At 50.6% G+C, this 16,397-nt stretch overlaps 2 protein-coding genes across 3 annotated transcripts; both read right to left on the bottom strand.

Moving 5' to 3' along the window:
* Positions 1-336: 336 nt before the first annotated feature.
* On the bottom strand, positions 337-5,186 carry LOC120900303 (spondin-1). Its single transcript, XM_040307109.1, has 4 exons — positions 4,762-5,186; positions 2,919-3,310; positions 1,769-2,837; positions 337-1,246 (listed from the first exon to the last, which is right to left on the bottom strand). The coding sequence occupies exons 1-4, from the start codon at positions 4,985-4,987 to the stop codon at positions 588-590; spliced, it is 2,346 nt and encodes a 781-aa protein (XP_040163043.1). The 5' UTR covers positions 4,988-5,186; the 3' UTR covers positions 337-587.
* A 326-nt stretch (positions 5,187-5,512) lies between these two features.
* LOC120900301 (uncharacterized protein KIAA0930 homolog) lies at positions 5,513-16,035 on the bottom strand. Of its 2 annotated transcripts, XM_040307107.1 has the most exons (7): positions 15,202-16,035; positions 10,861-11,450; positions 10,597-10,775; positions 10,259-10,512; positions 7,221-8,960; positions 6,903-7,052; positions 5,513-6,238 (listed from the first exon to the last, which is right to left on the bottom strand). In XM_040307107.1, the coding sequence occupies exons 1-7, from the start codon at positions 15,332-15,334 to the stop codon at positions 6,198-6,200; spliced, it is 3,087 nt and encodes a 1,028-aa protein (XP_040163041.1). In that variant the 5' UTR covers positions 15,335-16,035; the 3' UTR covers positions 5,513-6,197. The 2 variants fall into 2 exon arrangements, with proteins under 2 accessions (XP_040163041.1, XP_040163042.1); XM_040307108.1 differs by lacking the exon at positions 7,221-8,960 and having other exon boundaries at positions 15,202-16,031.
* Positions 16,036-16,397: the final 362 nt, after the last annotated feature.

The following is a 16,397-nucleotide window of genomic DNA, read 5'->3' as shown; positions in this document are numbered from 1 at the left end:
TTTCCCATGAGAATATTCGAAATATGCCATGAATTTTAGTGTTTTTTGTTATGATAATGTGCTCTTATAACCGCTTTTTTAAATATCCTCTTCATAACGCAATGTCACCTTTGTATTGAACTGTCATTTCTCAACAGCACGGATAAACGGAAGGCCGGATAAAAGGTACCCGGATAAACGGCGCTCCACTGTAATTGGTGTTTATATGTAAAGTTGGTATGAACTGGTCCCCTAGCAATGACGGAGTATTCGGTTGAGTGGTACATAGAAAGTAGCGAAATCCGTTTTAGGTCACCATAACCGCGAAGGTTGTTAAGTAAAGAAGAAGAATGAACGTTTACTCATTTGTTATTCGAATTAACAAAAATCTAACATTTTATTTCTCGTTACGTAACAATTGTTAAACTTCCCTTCTCTCTAAAGTAACAAATCGTAACGTGTGATGGCACCCTCTCCCCACCCTTTAAGCGTTACGTAATTGATGGATGACGCATAAGTGTATTTTTCTTTCACTCCCTCAACTTATGTGCTTTTGGTGCTTCTCACCCCTCGTTTCTTTACTAATTGCAGGATGAAGAAAGCCCGCATCAATTGCACGGTGGCCCAGTGCACTTGCGGCGCTTGACGATGCGCGGCGGACAGGGCTGTCCACCGTTGCGCGGATGCGTAACGATCGACCGCACACGCTCGGAACGGCCCGTGCCGCAGGTAACGGAACAGGGCGTCCATTCCGACCAGTCGGACAGCACACAGTCGACGGGCAGGGCCTCGAACGGGTCCGGTGTTGCTGCTGCCGGCGGCAACCCCGTACTCGTCTCCAGGCGCGATCGCGTGCACGTGTTCATGCAATCGTCGGCCGTCAGGAAATTGTTCCGATTGCCCCGACAGCCACCGTAGTAGAACGGTACGCACGTGCCCTTGGTGGAGTCGTACGCGTAGCGCTGGTAGCGGCCCCGGCACGGGCCCGCTTCCGGCGATTGCGAACAGATCTCCTGCGCGGTGAACGTATCGTACAGACAGTCGGCCTTATCCGTGCAGGGGCGCTGCTGGTTCAGCTCGATGCGGTTCTGGCAGCGGTCCTGTTCCTCGGGTGCCAGTAGCAGCAGGCGAGTGCGAATCTGCACGCCCTTGCCGCACGTCGCACTGCACGGACTCCAGTCGCTCCAGGCGGTGACGGGGCAGAGCGGATCCGGTGCTTCCATGTCGGTGATCGAGCAGTCCGGCTGCATGCACTTCTGCTTTTCCACTGCGGAAAAGAGGGAAAGATGCCACAAGATGAATCTCTATAGGATGCTATTAGATTCCTATAGGACTCAGTAGATTGCAATTTTAATATTGAAAAGAATAGTCTCATCTGGCAGCACTCTTTTCTATGAGTGAAATCAGAGTAGAAGAGTCGTTAGTCGGGTTGTTCAGGGGTTCTCATAATTTAGGAACTCTTTCGTGACTCTTTCTGCAGGGAAATGAACTGCATGCGATGGGAATTGGACTATGTAGCACCAATTCATGACAATCCTATTGGAAAATCCTATTAGATTATTAGATTAGAAAATGTTGAAAACCCATTGAAGCTGAAGCTTAAAGGATATGAATTAAATATTGAATAACTAGCTCATTTTCAAAATCAGCTACATTTTTAACGGGGACACCTTTTTAATAGGAAATTTGATTAACTCAAACAATTAATCTTGAAAAGTGTGTTTGTCTGAGAACTGCGAATACCGAGTAAAACCGTAAAAAACCTCCACGAGAGGAAACTATCACTCACCAACACTGATGTGGGGACATTTCTTCCGGCCCATGTTTTCCAGGAACGTGCGCGTCCGCATCGTCACCCCGATGCCGCAGCTGACCGAACACTCCGACCACTCGCTCCAGCGCGTCGTACGGCACACGCCGACGCCTTCCCCTGCCTCATCGACCGTCGCCGCCGACTGGCCCATATCCTCCCCACTGGCATCCTCTCCCGCTGCTCCCTCCTCACACTCCGGCACCTCCGCAACGCACATCTCCTTCCCGATCAGCTGCCTGTTGCACCGTGCCCCTGCCGCCACATCCGGCCGCAAATACTCGCGCGTGCGCATCCGAATGCCCTTCCCGCAAGTCACCGAACAAGGCGTCCAGTCGGTGTACTCGGTCGTCGCACACTCGGGGCGCGTTTCCTCCTCCGTATTCTCCGCCAGCTCCAGTACCTGCGCCTGCAGGAACTGTTCGTCGCAGCTCCGTGCCATCACCCGCTCGCGGCGCAGATAAAGCCGTGCGAGCGGGGTCATCTCCGCCGACCGGGGATTGTAGAACGGTGCCCGCGGGTCCTCCGGGTAAAGGGTGGTGATGCGGTGCATACGCTCCCGCGGTTGCGTTTCCGCATTCGCCGACATGTAGCTGATGCCACTGTCCGTACCGGCATCCCACGGGTACAGATCCACGTCCAGCGACTCCGTCCAGGTGCAGTCCGGTCGGCACAGGTCGAGTCCGCTCACACCCACCACCCAATCGGGCGACGGGCCGAACATGGAGGCGAGCGATATCTTGTGATGCTTCCGGTCCACCCGGAAGTTGGAGGTGGTGTTGGCGTTCACGCGCGGATACCACAGACCGGCCGCTTTAATAAGCGTTCGGAGGCGCGCCCCCTTCGCCCGCAGCTCCGTCTCGAGGAGACGCACCGAGCCCCATTCGGCCAGCATGCGGAAACCGTCGGTGGCGATGTGGTTTTCACCCCAGAAGGAAAAGTTCGTATCGTGCGACGCCCCAATCACGTCCGAGAAGTGTGTCAGCCAGATGGCGAACGGGTAGTCCTTCGGATGTGTCTCGTTCGACCAGATGCCCTCGAAGGTAAGCTGCAAGAGAGAACCGGGAGGTCGTTATTGTGCACACCGGATCAGATGTGTGATAGGATAGTGGCGTGACCTAACACTTACACTGTACTTCGCCTCATCGCAGGCACAACATTCACCTTTCTGTAGGCGCGGCACGGGCTGATGCTCACACAGCACCTTGGTGAGCGCTCCGTCGTCCGCGAACCACTGCTGCTCGCTTTCGTACACCATGGCGGAGATGCTGACGCAGCCGGAACCGGCCGCCGGTGCGACCCACATCACCTGCACCTCCGTCTTGGGGAAATCGTCCGCCTGCGTTACCGTGTTGACGCACTGATCGTGGAACTTGGTCAGTGCGTCGCTGAACAGCTGAAACCGGCCGACGCGCCGCGGCCCGGCCAGATACTGCTTGGCACCGTTGCGTGCGTGCGCCACCAGTGTAAAGTGCGTGAACTGCTGCAGCTTCGCGTGCGTGCGCGAGCCAACGATGAACACTGTGAGGATTGAGGTTGCACTGAGAGCGTTAGTTTTGTGAGAGCGTGAGAGTGTTAGTGTTGAGAGGCAAGTGGACGTTTTCAGCGATGGAGACAAAAGGAGGCGTGTAGACTAGAGCCATTGCAAGAAAGCATCAATATAGCAGTATTCCAACAAGAATCCTACAGTATATATGCGCAAAGCAACTTCTAACAAGAATCCTATTGAATATATGCGCGAAGCAACTTCTAACAGGATAATCTGTACTTGCAAACATGTGAAATGTCTGTAATTTCATTCCTCCAATGCCAATGGATTACAAATTACGAAGACTGTTACGAACATTCTGACATCACAAGGTAAGTGCTCATCGTTATTTGCATGATTTAAATTAGTGTCTCTTTGCTTTTGATCAATGTTTATGGGTTTAAGGTTCTTTTTGAAGATCTAAACTGCTGTCCATGCTGTCTTCCTTAGGTATTGGAAGCAATGTAAGGAAATCTAACTTAGCTTGAGCAACCTTTAGAGAGGGATTTGGTTTCTGTTTTGTCTAAAGTAGCGAGCCGTCATGTAACTCATGTTTGGGAAACATGTGGCCGTCGAACCTACTCAAAAAGCGTACTTCATTCACGGCCAGTTTCCTATGAAGTCGTTCCAGGATGACTACCGAATTACTGAACACGCATTATAGAGCTCTACGCGCATTGTATCCCCACGCGCTTAGTGTAGCTCCTACGCGCACTCAATACGCAACTCTGTGCACTCATTGCAGCCTCCAATACGCAAAAAAATAATTCTCGCATTTCAGAAGTTCAATCCAGTCCGTCCCGGGGGGGCTTTTAAGGGTTTCGTTTTACAAAATGGTCAAAAACTAATCCATAATTTCCGATTGCAACTCTTCATTGTCGATGCTGTTGAGCAAGCTCAGAGCACTCACTTTAAGGAGCAGAGGTCATTTTGTGTCATACAGTTAAAATATCCAAAATCTTCAAAAAGAGTGTCAAAAATAGGCTTGAAACTCAAATCACTTCTTAACATTGACTGTAAATTCAAACACGGTTTGCGTCAACTATTATTGATGAGTGTCCCTCGCAAACCCACAATGTGTAAAGCGCGTGTGGGGATCGCAGTTACACTTTGACCTCGTGCCGCTCAAGGCAAGAATCCCACCCAATTTCCCGCTCGTCTTCCCCCAGTCCCCGCCCAATTGCGGGCACATTTATAATCGTGCACTCGTTGCGCTGCGTTGAGGAAATTATCAGCGATGCGCTAGTTCCTCCTCCACGGTGGTGTCTGACCAGTCTTCCAGTGCCGTCAGACCGTGCGTGCGTGTGTGTGTGTGTAACTTTCATCAACCATAATTAGAACATATTTGCTTTGCCACCATCCAGTAGTAGTAGTATTTCGTCATGCGTCTCCAGTTGCACACCCGTCCTTTGTACTTTGCCGTTTCGGATGGCGGAATACTTACGGTTGTAGATCTTGCCCGGTTCGTACCCGGTCGGCTCGTCCCGGATGGCCAATCGGTAACCATTGTCGCCCGGCTGCTTCACACCGCTGACCGTTCGCCCGTCCACGATCGGGGTTTTGCTGCAGCTTTCGCCATTTTCAACCAACGCTGGCAGAACGAACAGCAAAGCCGGCAGCACGATCGATCGCCAAGAAGACGATCGTCGTCGGCCGAAAGGTGATACCATTTCTCTGCCACACACTCAACCACACACGGCCTCTTATCGCTGCACGGTACGGAACGGTTCCTGGCTTTTGGTTTTCACTTGATTAGCTCACTGATTAGGGGCCCCCCCTTGACACGGTCCGGTCCACCCCAAGGGTTCGAGACAGATCACTCGGCACTGTGTGAGCGCTAGGGCTGCTGATTAGCGACTGAGAGCCGCTGATCGCGACGTTTCGGATCGGATCCCCCTCCGGCGCGCTTGCTCGGTTTATCAGCAAACCGAACGGGGATGAGGAGGGAATGAAGTAAACGGAGTGATTATTTCTGGAAAAATGTTTGTCTAACGGAATCGATGAGGATCGATGAAGTATTGGGAATTTTAGAAAATAATGTTTTAAAATGTACGCTTTTTTTTGCAAATGTTTTTATATTTATACTTTGTTCGCTGTATCGCTGTTCAATACACGTGCAGCGCGTGTCATTCAATAATCCTTCCTTTTTTTTAATCACACTATCAATCTAACCCTCCAGAAATCAACCAAATCAATCTTAATGACAACACCAACCATTTTTTTTATTTTCGCCACTCACCAAACCCTTACGAAACGACAACTTATTTAGCAGAACACAATTCCACGCGCCATTAAACCTAAACGACGCAATGCTTACGGTACAAAAACAAAATGATTTTTACATTCAAATGCAAGTACATAAGTGTGAGAAATTGCAAAGATTCCTTGAGATTCGAAGGTGCTAAAGATGCGTCCCATCGCTATTCCCTGTCTCCCCCTTATACCCTATAGCTAAACGCCCTCCATTTTGGTTGTTCCACTGCTCAACACACGTGGATAAAGGCTGCAAGATGCCCACAGTGAGCTCCGGAGCTGACAACAGCTCTCAGGGGACGAGATAAGGGGACTTGGGAAAAGAAAGAATGCGTTACTATCACAAAATGTGTTCCCACCGAACGGAATGCTGCTGTTGCTGCCTGTGCGGCCAGAACTCCCCAGAACTGACTAGACTAGGATCAATTGATCGATTGAATTAAAAACGCGCTCCTCGTCTACCGCTTGTATATCGAAATAAATGAATAAAAAAGCCTTCTTTTTTCGGTGCCATTGTGTCGTCTGGCATTATGCTGAGCCCCACAAGAGTCGACGAGAGCCAGTAGTAGTAGTAGGATAATTGAGGTCCTGTTGGTATGGAACCATGCTTCGGTTTCGGGGCGTCCCTTAAAACGTTAGTATCGGTTGCTCCCGGTGGTCCAGAAGATCTACAAACGAAAAGCGCAAGCGTATCAGTAATCACATCTCTTTTAGTGGTGGGAGCTCGGAATCAGAATCGGCTTCGCAATCGGAATCATCCTGGGAATCGCAATTTGCTCCGGTAACGGAATCAAGATTGACTTCAGAAACAGAACCGAAACCAATTCTGAAATCAATTAAGGAGCCGATTCCGATTCCTGAGCTAACTCCGGAACCAATTCCTGAGCCAATTCCGGAACCAATTCCAATTCCGGAGCCGATTCCGATTCCGTTACCGATTCCGTTACCGATTCCGAAGCTGATTCCGGAACCGATTCCGGAGCCGATTCCGATTCCGTTACCGATTCCGGAGCTGATTCCGGTACCGATTCCGGAGCCGATTCCGATTCCGTTACCGATTCTGGAACCAATTTCGGAACCGATTCCGGAACCAATTCCGGATCCGATTCCGGAACCAATTCCAGATCCGATTCCGGAACAAATTCCGGATCCGACTCCGGAACCAATTCCGGTACCAATTCTGGAACCAATTCCAGAAACTGTGTTTCGGACCCACTATCAGGAATCGATCACAGAATACTTCGGAGCTAGCCGTAATCGATTCAAACGAAAACTTAATTCACCCCTTCACTAGTATCTTCCTTCTTATCGCCTTAAAAATCTGCCCCTTACCTTTCGCTATGCTCCACCACGGCAGCGTGACGTATGTGAGGAAGGCGTTCAGTGGCGTCGACTGCTGGCGGCGGTTCTCCTTCCAGAAGTGAAACGTTTGCGTAAACCCTTTGGTCGTCCACAGCGGGTTGTACGCGCCGTCGTCGAGCTCTGGAAGTATGGCAAGTGGAGAAAGAAGAAAAAAATGTGTTATTTAATCCTGTCAGTAACTCCTCTTCTCTTCTATTTCTTAAAACGTTTAAACACAAAGCACACAAAATGACAAACAAATGACAGAAGCACACGGACACGCAGCATGCGCCCTGCAAAAACGCCAACCTTTATCGCCATGGTGATGCTGATGCCGCCTCGGATGGTAGTCGCACAGGTAGTAGATGTTCGTGCCATCGGGCGTACGGCGACTGGGGATCGTGTTTACGCCGGCGGGTGGCGTTACGGCCGCTCCGTCCGGTCCCGTCGTCCCGTCCCGTCCAGCAGCGGCACCGTCCGCAAGAATTGTTGGCCGCGCGTAAAAACTGTTGTAGCTCGGTTTCTTCACCTTCGGCAGCGTGGAGCACTCCTTCTTTGCCCGCAGCTCCTTCAGTGCCGCCCAGATGGCACGATTGCTGAGCTCGCTCTCTTCGGTCGTTTCCTGCCCATCGGTCGATTCGGTTTTCGCATCCGTCGTCGTCTCGTCCGGATTGCCATTTATGTCCCCATCGATCACGGCCCCCGTCGAAAGATCCGTTTCCTCTTTCTCGGGCGGCTTTTCCGTCTTCGCTTCCTGCTCTGCAGCTAGCACCGGACCGACTTCAGCCTCCTTTTTGCCCTCCACTCCCAGCACCGGTGGAGTCTTTTTACGCCCCGCATCGGAGCTCAGCACCCCAGAATGCTTTCCCTTTTTGTCCTCCCTTTTACCGGCTACGACCGGTGGCGACGCCGAAGATGACTTGCTTCGCCGGTAGATGAGCGAAAAGCGACCGCTGCCGTTCCCGGGAGCCGCTCCATTACCACCCGCCGACGATCGAACAGTATTGGTGGAGGTTCGTCGTTCGCGATGCTCCTTAATGTTTGCCACCGTGGCAGCCGTCGTCGTGGCTAGCTTCTCACCGCCCGCCTGATTGCCGTTCCCGTTCGCCGTACGGTTGTTCCGCTCGGCCGGGAACTCTTCGCGCCCATTCACCCGGATCCGCTGCTTCGGGTCGATCAGTGCCGCGGCGGTGGAGGGTTCGCCGTTCGCCGCTGTCAAGTCGCCGCCGTTCAGCGACACGGCGTCGTCTGCCATCTCGTACTCTTCCGTCGCCTCGGTCGCCTCCGTTGCGGTGGACGGTGGGGCCGACCGTCGATGGATGCCGGTGTTGTTGTTGATCGCGTTCGACGCCTTCGCCTTGCCGTTGGTCGCTTTGCTGCCGCTCGCCGGGTCGGCTGTCTCCGTACCGCTGTTGCTACGCTTCGATCGAAACACGGGCGTACTGAGCCGCTTTTTTGGGCTCTGGTTCGCTTTGGAACCGTTCTCCCGCCGCTTCACCGTGCTGAGCGCATCGGCCGCGGGTTTCTTCTTGACCACCGTTCCCTTATCGTTGGCTGTACTGGGCTGTGGGCCAGTGCGCACCTTCGCACCACCCGCAAACTCCAGCTCACTCTCCACGATCAGCACGTTGCGATGCTTCATCAGCGGCGATCGGCCCTTCGACACCGTCGCCAGACAGGCGGGCGAATCGTGCAGCTCCAGCGACTCCAGCCGCTTCCGTTCCGACGCGGTGCGGCCGGTTTCGGCCTCCTCGTCCCGGTCGGCTTCCCCGCCGCCGCACGCCGGACACGGTGCGTACACCTCCGACATCTGGACGGAATCGGCATCGGTGGACCAGCGCTTGCGCCCCGGCCGGCCGAAGCAACTGCAACAGCCCGCCGTCCTCGAGGAGGAGGCGGCCAGCTTGTCGCTCGGGACGCAGGGAGGACCCTCTAGTGGGTCGACACGGTGCCGCGCCGTGCCGTTGCTGGCGGTGGGCGATTTGCTGCTGCCACCCTGCTGTACCGGCGACGTGTCCACGATGCTGGCGGACGAGGAAGCAGGACGATCTGGGATTTGGTTTGATTTTGATTCGTTTTTTTTTGTTGGTGGACAGGGCCGAAATTGTTCCGAACGAAAAATGCGCCGCAAAGGGAAGTACATTGTACGTGTGGTTGTGTATGTGTGTGTGCGTTGGTGTATAAAAGAGAGAGATAAATAGAGAGAGAGAGAAAGAGAGAAAAATTATAAGACAAAACGAACAAGGATGTAATAGTACGGTAGTTTTTTTTGTAAAAGGATATGTTCAAGGAAGAGGAAGCACACCAAGCGATGGATCAACGGAACAGGAAAGGCCGGAGTGTTGTCTCCCGCTCTTTCCGTTCTGTCCCCCGTCCCGCGTTGGTGGCTTCCAATGATGCTGCACTACACACGGGCATACAAACGCAACTAGGGTTTGGTGTGTTAACTCTTTTCGGTTAATCTTCTAGCGACAAGGGCACACTACTCTTAGAAAAGGAGCGGGATGAGGGGTTGGATGAGAGCAGGGAAGGGTGGAGTGAATGTATTGACACACACACACACAAACAAAACAGAAGGAAAAGGGAACCACCACCAAAGGAAGGGCGCAAAGAAGAACGGGAAGGAACATGGGAAAGGATCGTTTTGTTTGGTTTTTTCTGCTTCTTCTATTGGCATTTTGAATTTTTGGCTCCCAAAATTTTGAGGTTAAGCGATCGTCCTGCTTCCCTACCGGGTTAGTAAAGATTAATGTAATGTAAAGAGTCAAGCGCCAGCCAGCAATACTGTACACGGTACACAGGTGTGCACACGGGGGCACACGGCCCATCATTCTCGTGTAGCCACACTTTAATTATTTAACATTATTTTGATTTGGTGGCTAGCACGAGACACGACACGGCTTATAAGCGATAGACGTTGGTTGAATTGGCCGAAGAGACGATTAGAAACAAAAACAACAAAAAAACACATGCTGCATGCATACACGGACACAGAGGGACTGATGGTTTATGAAGTGAAAGAGAGTAGATGATGACGAATTTTTTTGATGCGAATGCGATTCTTGGGCTTGCAACTGAGCTGAGTTGCAATTAGGAATTTTCCTCTTTACAGATTAGAATTAATCCATTTTTAATTTTCAGAATTTTGAAAGTGTTTGCTATCCTTGTTCCAAATCCAAGAATCGTCCTAGATTAACACAAGACATAAACCACACAAGACATAAAAGAAAAGAAAACCTGTCACACATCGAACCCCGTTTGCGCGCACAACAAAAGCGTTATATGATCGTGAAGCGAGAGAGAAAGAGAGAGAGAGCACCAAAACCAATCAACTGTTCGTGGCTTACCGTCGCGCAAATCACCGGCCTCGATTTCGGACACCTCGTTCGCCAGACAGTCCAGCCCTTCGTTTTCCGAGCGTGCCTTCGAGCCGCCGTACGCGGAGCCGCCCGGATCGGTCGCATTCTTCGTGCGCCAGCCGTAACGGCTGAAGTTGTTCAGGTTGGCGCTTGGGTCGCTGAGCCGGCGCTGATGCCGATAGTTGTAGTACTCCTCGCAGTCTTCCTCCCACTCCGAGTCCCACATGTCGGTGGCACAGAACCTAAAAAAGCGCATGTGCATATGTGGTTAGGATTGGTTGGCGTGTTTGAATCGAGCTCCAGTGGGGCATCTCTTTTTGACCTACCCGGGCTCGCTGGTAGGCGTTTCTACGCCCGATCCTTTCGGTTTCGTGACGGCCATCTCGGCGTGACCCTTGCCCTGCGGACCCTTCATGCGCACGAACTCGCAGCGCGTCTGAGGGCCACCGGAGCTGAACAAACCGAAGGACATTCGTTGTGCTACCTTCGAGCCGAGGCTGGATTGCTGAAATGGAGTGAAAAAGAAAGTGATGAAATTAACCGAACTGCTGATTGATCGTGAGTCCCCCCCCCCCCCCCTTTAACCTTACCCGTGCATCGTACACCTTCTTGAGCGCGTCGTACCGTATCGAGCCGAGAAAGATGACGCCCTGCACGCTGCCGTCCCGATCGGTCGCCACCAGCTCGACGCACACCATCTCGCCGTCGCGCACCAGTATGTCGTGGAACACCTCGTCGAAGTTGTCCACCATGAAGCAGATGTGCGGATAGGTGATCTCCTCACTATCGCCCTTGGTGTCCATCTTTCGGCGGCTCGGCGACGCGTACACCTTCTGCGAGTGGCGCCGCAGCACCTGCAGCTCCTTCGGCGACGTGCGCGTGCAGATGGCGAGCGTGAGCGTGTAGTTGAACTGGTGGATCACCAGGTTCAGGTAGACGGTTTCCTCCCAGTCGACGTCCGGGTCGCCGATCGGCAGCTTGCGCGAATCCTTCCGAAACACCTCGATCTCCGTCTCGTACCGGGGCATCGCACGCGACGAACCCTTGATGTGCTTCTTGCGCACGAAGAACAGCAGATCGTCACAGTCGATGCTGTGCTCCGGCTCGGACTGGAAGAGAAAGTGGCGCACGAACAGGTCGGTCCAGTAGGTCGTACCCTGCAGGACGACGAAACCACCGTCTGGGAAGGAGGAAGAGAAGATTAGAGTTGTAGCGTTAGTTGCGATTGAAAGATGATAGTTGAGAAGGTTGAGCGATTTTAGGACTTTCACAACTTCTTCAGACTTTTTATCTCCAAGACATCCTGATTTCTACGACCATTTTTCAATGAATACTTGTCTGACGGACACTTTACTTCATGAGTTTGTAAAGGACATTGATCTAGAATGGTCTTCCAAAATCAAATGATCAGGTCTAAACTATGGTAAACCTCTTCAGAATCGACAGAAGATGACTTTTTTAAGATGTCTTGGTCTACCTCAGGAGTGTCCGAAACCGTTCAAGGTCTCGCGCCTTCATCTGCCAATCCGTTATTCCCGGCCTTAATGGCGGACGCCTCCACGCCACCTCAATCCTGCCACCTCAATTTGGGCCTACTACGCCTCCTCTGTCCTTGTGGACAGCCAGAAAAGCCTTTACGGGCTGGGTCGTCCGTTTCCATGCCAACCCACCGAATCTGAGTGAGCATGATACGCTGCACGACAGTGGAGTTCGATGTACATCTCGTATAGCTCGTCGTTATAACGTCTCCTCCATTGTCCTTCCACACATACGGAGCCAAATATCCTTCTGAGCATCTTCCTCTCGAACGCGGCTAAGAGGGTTTCGTCAGATTTGGACAGTGTCCATGTCTCAGAGGCGTATGTGAGTACCGGAACCGGATCTATATAGGTACTATATAGTCCCAGCTTCGTACATCGCGACAGGTTCTTTGAGGTGAACTGATTTTTCAGGCTGTAGAATGATCGGTTGCAAACCAGCATCTTTGCGCGCAACTCAGCTACCATGCTATTGTCATTGCTGACCTTTGATCCAAGATAGGTGAATTCTGGGTCGACTTCAAAATTGCATTCACCTATCTGTACGTCACGCCTACGTTATTGGTAGGGTCGCTGATGTTGCCATCAACAGTTTGGTCTTTGCCTCTTATCTGCAATAGGAGAGCTGCAGACCAATGATGTCTATATAGACCAATGATGTCTATATCATCAGCGTATGCCAGGATCTGGGTTGAATTATAGAAGATGGTTCCCGATGTCTCCACCCTCAAGTCGCAGATGGCCCACTCTAGCGCCAAGTTGAATAGGAGACAGACCTTTGGTGGTAGCAAAAGGCCCTGATAGGTTTCCATCCACCTTCACCTGACAAGTGCAATTGGTCTTATCAGTTTTACCGGAATTCCAAAAGAGCACATAGCGTCGTTCAGTTTTACCCTGGCTATGCTATCATATGCTGCTTTGCAGTTAATGAAGAGATGGTACGTGTCGTGTCTGTATTGATTTTCAGTTTCGGAATCCTCTTTGGGAAGAGAAGGACAACATTGGACACTATTTAGATGACTTTCAATTATGTTTCATAGACTTTGACGTTCAACCAAAAGGACAGCGAGCTTTAGGATCTTTACAATAGGGCAGTTATAAGTCTGGCAGAGTGCAATCAACGCAATCATCTACTGCAACTGCTTCATGGTCTTTTGTCTGGTGTAGTTTGCGGCCATTCAGACCTGTTACAAACAATGTTGTACAAACAATCCTGGATGGTCTGTATTTTGCGTAATTCTTAATTATTATGCAAATCGCTTTTTGGGAAATATGCACGAAAGCAATCTAAAAATATCAATCAGAAATATATGGTAGTAAAGCAATCTACAAAAATTGACTTAATGGTGAGTTCTCGATGCTGAGCAAATGTTCGAAAGGGAATCGACCCCATTCAGTCAGGCAATTCCTAATAGGAATCCTATTTGAATTTTGCGTATACATAAAACTAAATCTGATTGCAACTAGAAATTAATACTAGAAATTGATTGATGTTGTTGGTCATACTGAATTAATTTAAAATAAATTATTTAATGCAGCGTCTCCATGATACGTCAGCTCGAACAACTTAACAACATGACCATCGTGGGTACAAGCCTCATATGGACCGTCCCCACATAGAAGGAAATTATTTAATACACATTGTGTGTTATTTAATACGCACCTTTGCTGTTGTACACTTCATTTCCAGTTGTATAATTTCTAATATTCTGTAAACTAAATTCTTTATAAAAGTCCAACAAAGCGAACATTGCAATCCCAACACTAAGAAACTCTCCTTCAGTGACGCAACCGCCGCTGGAAAAGGCAATCCAGCAAAGGACTGCACACTGACGTAGCAAACCGGCAAAAGGTTAAAGGTCACCCCGTCATCCGAGCCATCCCATTACTGATACGCATTTATTGTACGAAAATACAAAGGAGTATCTCGTGTGAGATAACAGCGACAGTACGAGACGGAAATAGCAGAACTAACCGGCAAACACGGCTGGCTTGCTCCAGCTACTTGGATGAAAATAAAATAGCTAAACGCGCTGAACACGTAAAGCTAGCATCTTCATCTATTCGGGATACAACAGCAGGGGGTGCTACGCTGTCGGTCTGTCTGTCCGTCTTGCAGTAGGCAATGATTAATAGCTCTTCCCGTCAGCAATCGCGCTACTACTACGGTTGAGATACGTACCACCAACCATATCGAGCATTGATAAGCCAAAAAGGAGCCGCAGCTACTTGTGGGTACGCATGTTGATGATGATGACGATGATGATGCATCTCAACAATGCACCAAACAAACAAACACACACGGGTCCAGGCAAACCCGCAGTCCAGTGCCTGGGGGAAGGTTATCGCGTGTGTGTATGCACAATTGTCGGTGAAATCTGCACGGCACGCTTTTGCTTTTATCTCTGCCATTTGAAGGAAAGACATACCACATCTCTGCCCACACGACGGAAATGTTACGTCTGGTTGGTTAAGATGGACAAGCACCAGTATGGCCTTTGTGAGTTTCTGTTGCAGCGAATCGATCCAACTGCTTGCTGCTCCACGCTTCAATCACGCTTGCTCTTTTGCAGCATGACCATGAGTCACTGCAGTTTGCAGTGCACACGGTCTTCTTACAAATAAATATATCGCAAAACGGAACGGCGTTTGCATCGGCGTTTTCGTTTTACTGGACCCGAGCAAAGAAAATCCCCAATCAAAGGGTGCGCTGCTTTCCTCGACCGGCACCAAAATCCCCCGCTTCCATGAATCATCAAAAGCAGCAGCAAATGCCAATAACCAGCAAATGATGCTAACAAGCGGAAGCATTTAGATAATGATATTCAAGACAAACTGGCAATGCTTTTCGCATTCGCGTTAATGAGATTCTGCGCGAGACTCGCTGCCGGACGGCCAGGACGTATGGCATGGCAGGTTGATCGGTAAAATTCCAATGGAATCCAAGAAATCGATCCTTCGAGAGGAACAAGGCAAGAAAGCCGGTGCACACATACCACCGTTGCTTCTGTCGGGGATGGTTAGTTATGCAAAAAGCAAAAACATCACGACGTGACATTTGGGATGGACGGACCAGGCATTCCGATCCTTAGCAACCGTACGTGAATGTGTGTGTGAGGGGTGAAGAAACCCAATCCAAGGAGCACACAACAAGGAGCAGTGCGCATATTCGCCTATTATCGTCGAATGAACTCATCAACTCGACGTGTGGTGTGTGCTGGCTATGACGGTTCGGTTGTTGGAAAAATCGATAATTCACAGCATGGCCCCTTTACTCCCTAAACGAGATGATGGTCCCAACTGGGGGAGGGTTTTAATTGGAATTTTCCTACCTTTCCCCCACGAAGGGGATGGGAAAGACAGGGATGATGGTGGGCACATGGGACAACTTACCGTCCTTTAGCAGCTGCCGCATCTCCTTCGTACGCTGAAAGTTGATCTCTTCCAGCAGCAGCTGGAGGGCTGTCTGGGGCGATTTGAGCAGGGCCGAGGCCGTCCCACCAAGCCCACCGGCACTGGCCGACATTGTGAAGGCTCGCCGCTGGGGGTCCACCGTTGCACTGGGATTCCGGACCGAACGGACACCGACCCCTGTGTACGACAAAAGGCCTTCCAAGGGCGTATTATCGTTTTCCCTGACGTTCACACGCGCCCACCGAACGGAACCGGAAGTGTGTTCATCTCTTCTTGCGGAGTTTTCTCAATCCACCACCTGTGTTCCTTTCACTTTCCTTTGTACTTTTTTTGGCACCTTCGAAAGACTGTATGCGTGTGTGGGTAATTAGAATGGCTTAGCGGGATTGTCTCTCGCTCTCTAGTGCTTTTTTGTTTCTTGCACGTTCAACCTTCTGAACTTGAAACTGCGTCGTGCGTTGTGATGCTTCATTGGGAACTGAACTCGCACTGGCCTTTCTACGTCGTATTGGAAAAGCGTCGAACGGTGATTTCCCTCTTGATAGCCGTCGTCGTCGTCGTCGTCGTCGTGTTTTGGTTCATCGCACACTTCGGGCGAGCTTACGCGGTTGCGCAATATGCGTTCCTGACTGTGAAGCAGAACCAGCGGCACCATTCACGAAACTGGTCTGCATATTGTCAGGAAGCACTAAGGGACCGAAGGGAACAAGGGACAATCGGCAAACAATACGCAACACACGCACATACACGAAACAACTCCGACCGTCGCAAAAAAACAACAAACGATTGTGATTTCCTTGTGTGCGTGTGTGTCTGTGGTTCTTCTTTCTTCGTGTGCGAGATTGCATTTGTAAACAGTTGCCGTTTGACAGCTGTGTGACGTGCGTTACGGTGCGTTACGAATGCACGTTACACACGGCACCGTGAAGCAGAGTGTACACGGCGCAAAACGGGTTTTTGTTACTTTTGTAAAATAAAAAAAAAATCCCGCGATTATTGTTTGTTCGGACGTGCTTCTTCTCATCTTCTTTTTGGGGAAAACGTCCTACGCGGACATGTCCGCCCTATTTACAGGCTTTCGAGACTTTATTATTTAGTAACACGCAGCCGAATTGCTACGGGAGGACGGTCCCCATTCTATAGGTTTGAACCCATGACGGGCATGTTATTGAGTC

This window comes from Anopheles arabiensis, chromosome 3, assembly GCF_016920715.1.
Source record: "Anopheles arabiensis isolate DONGOLA chromosome 3, AaraD3, whole genome shotgun sequence".
In the NCBI taxonomy this organism is placed as follows: domain Eukaryota; kingdom Metazoa; phylum Arthropoda; class Insecta; order Diptera; family Culicidae; genus Anopheles; species Anopheles arabiensis.
Note: the sequence above shows the minus strand (reverse complement) of the source record. Positions and strands in the feature narration are given on the sequence as shown.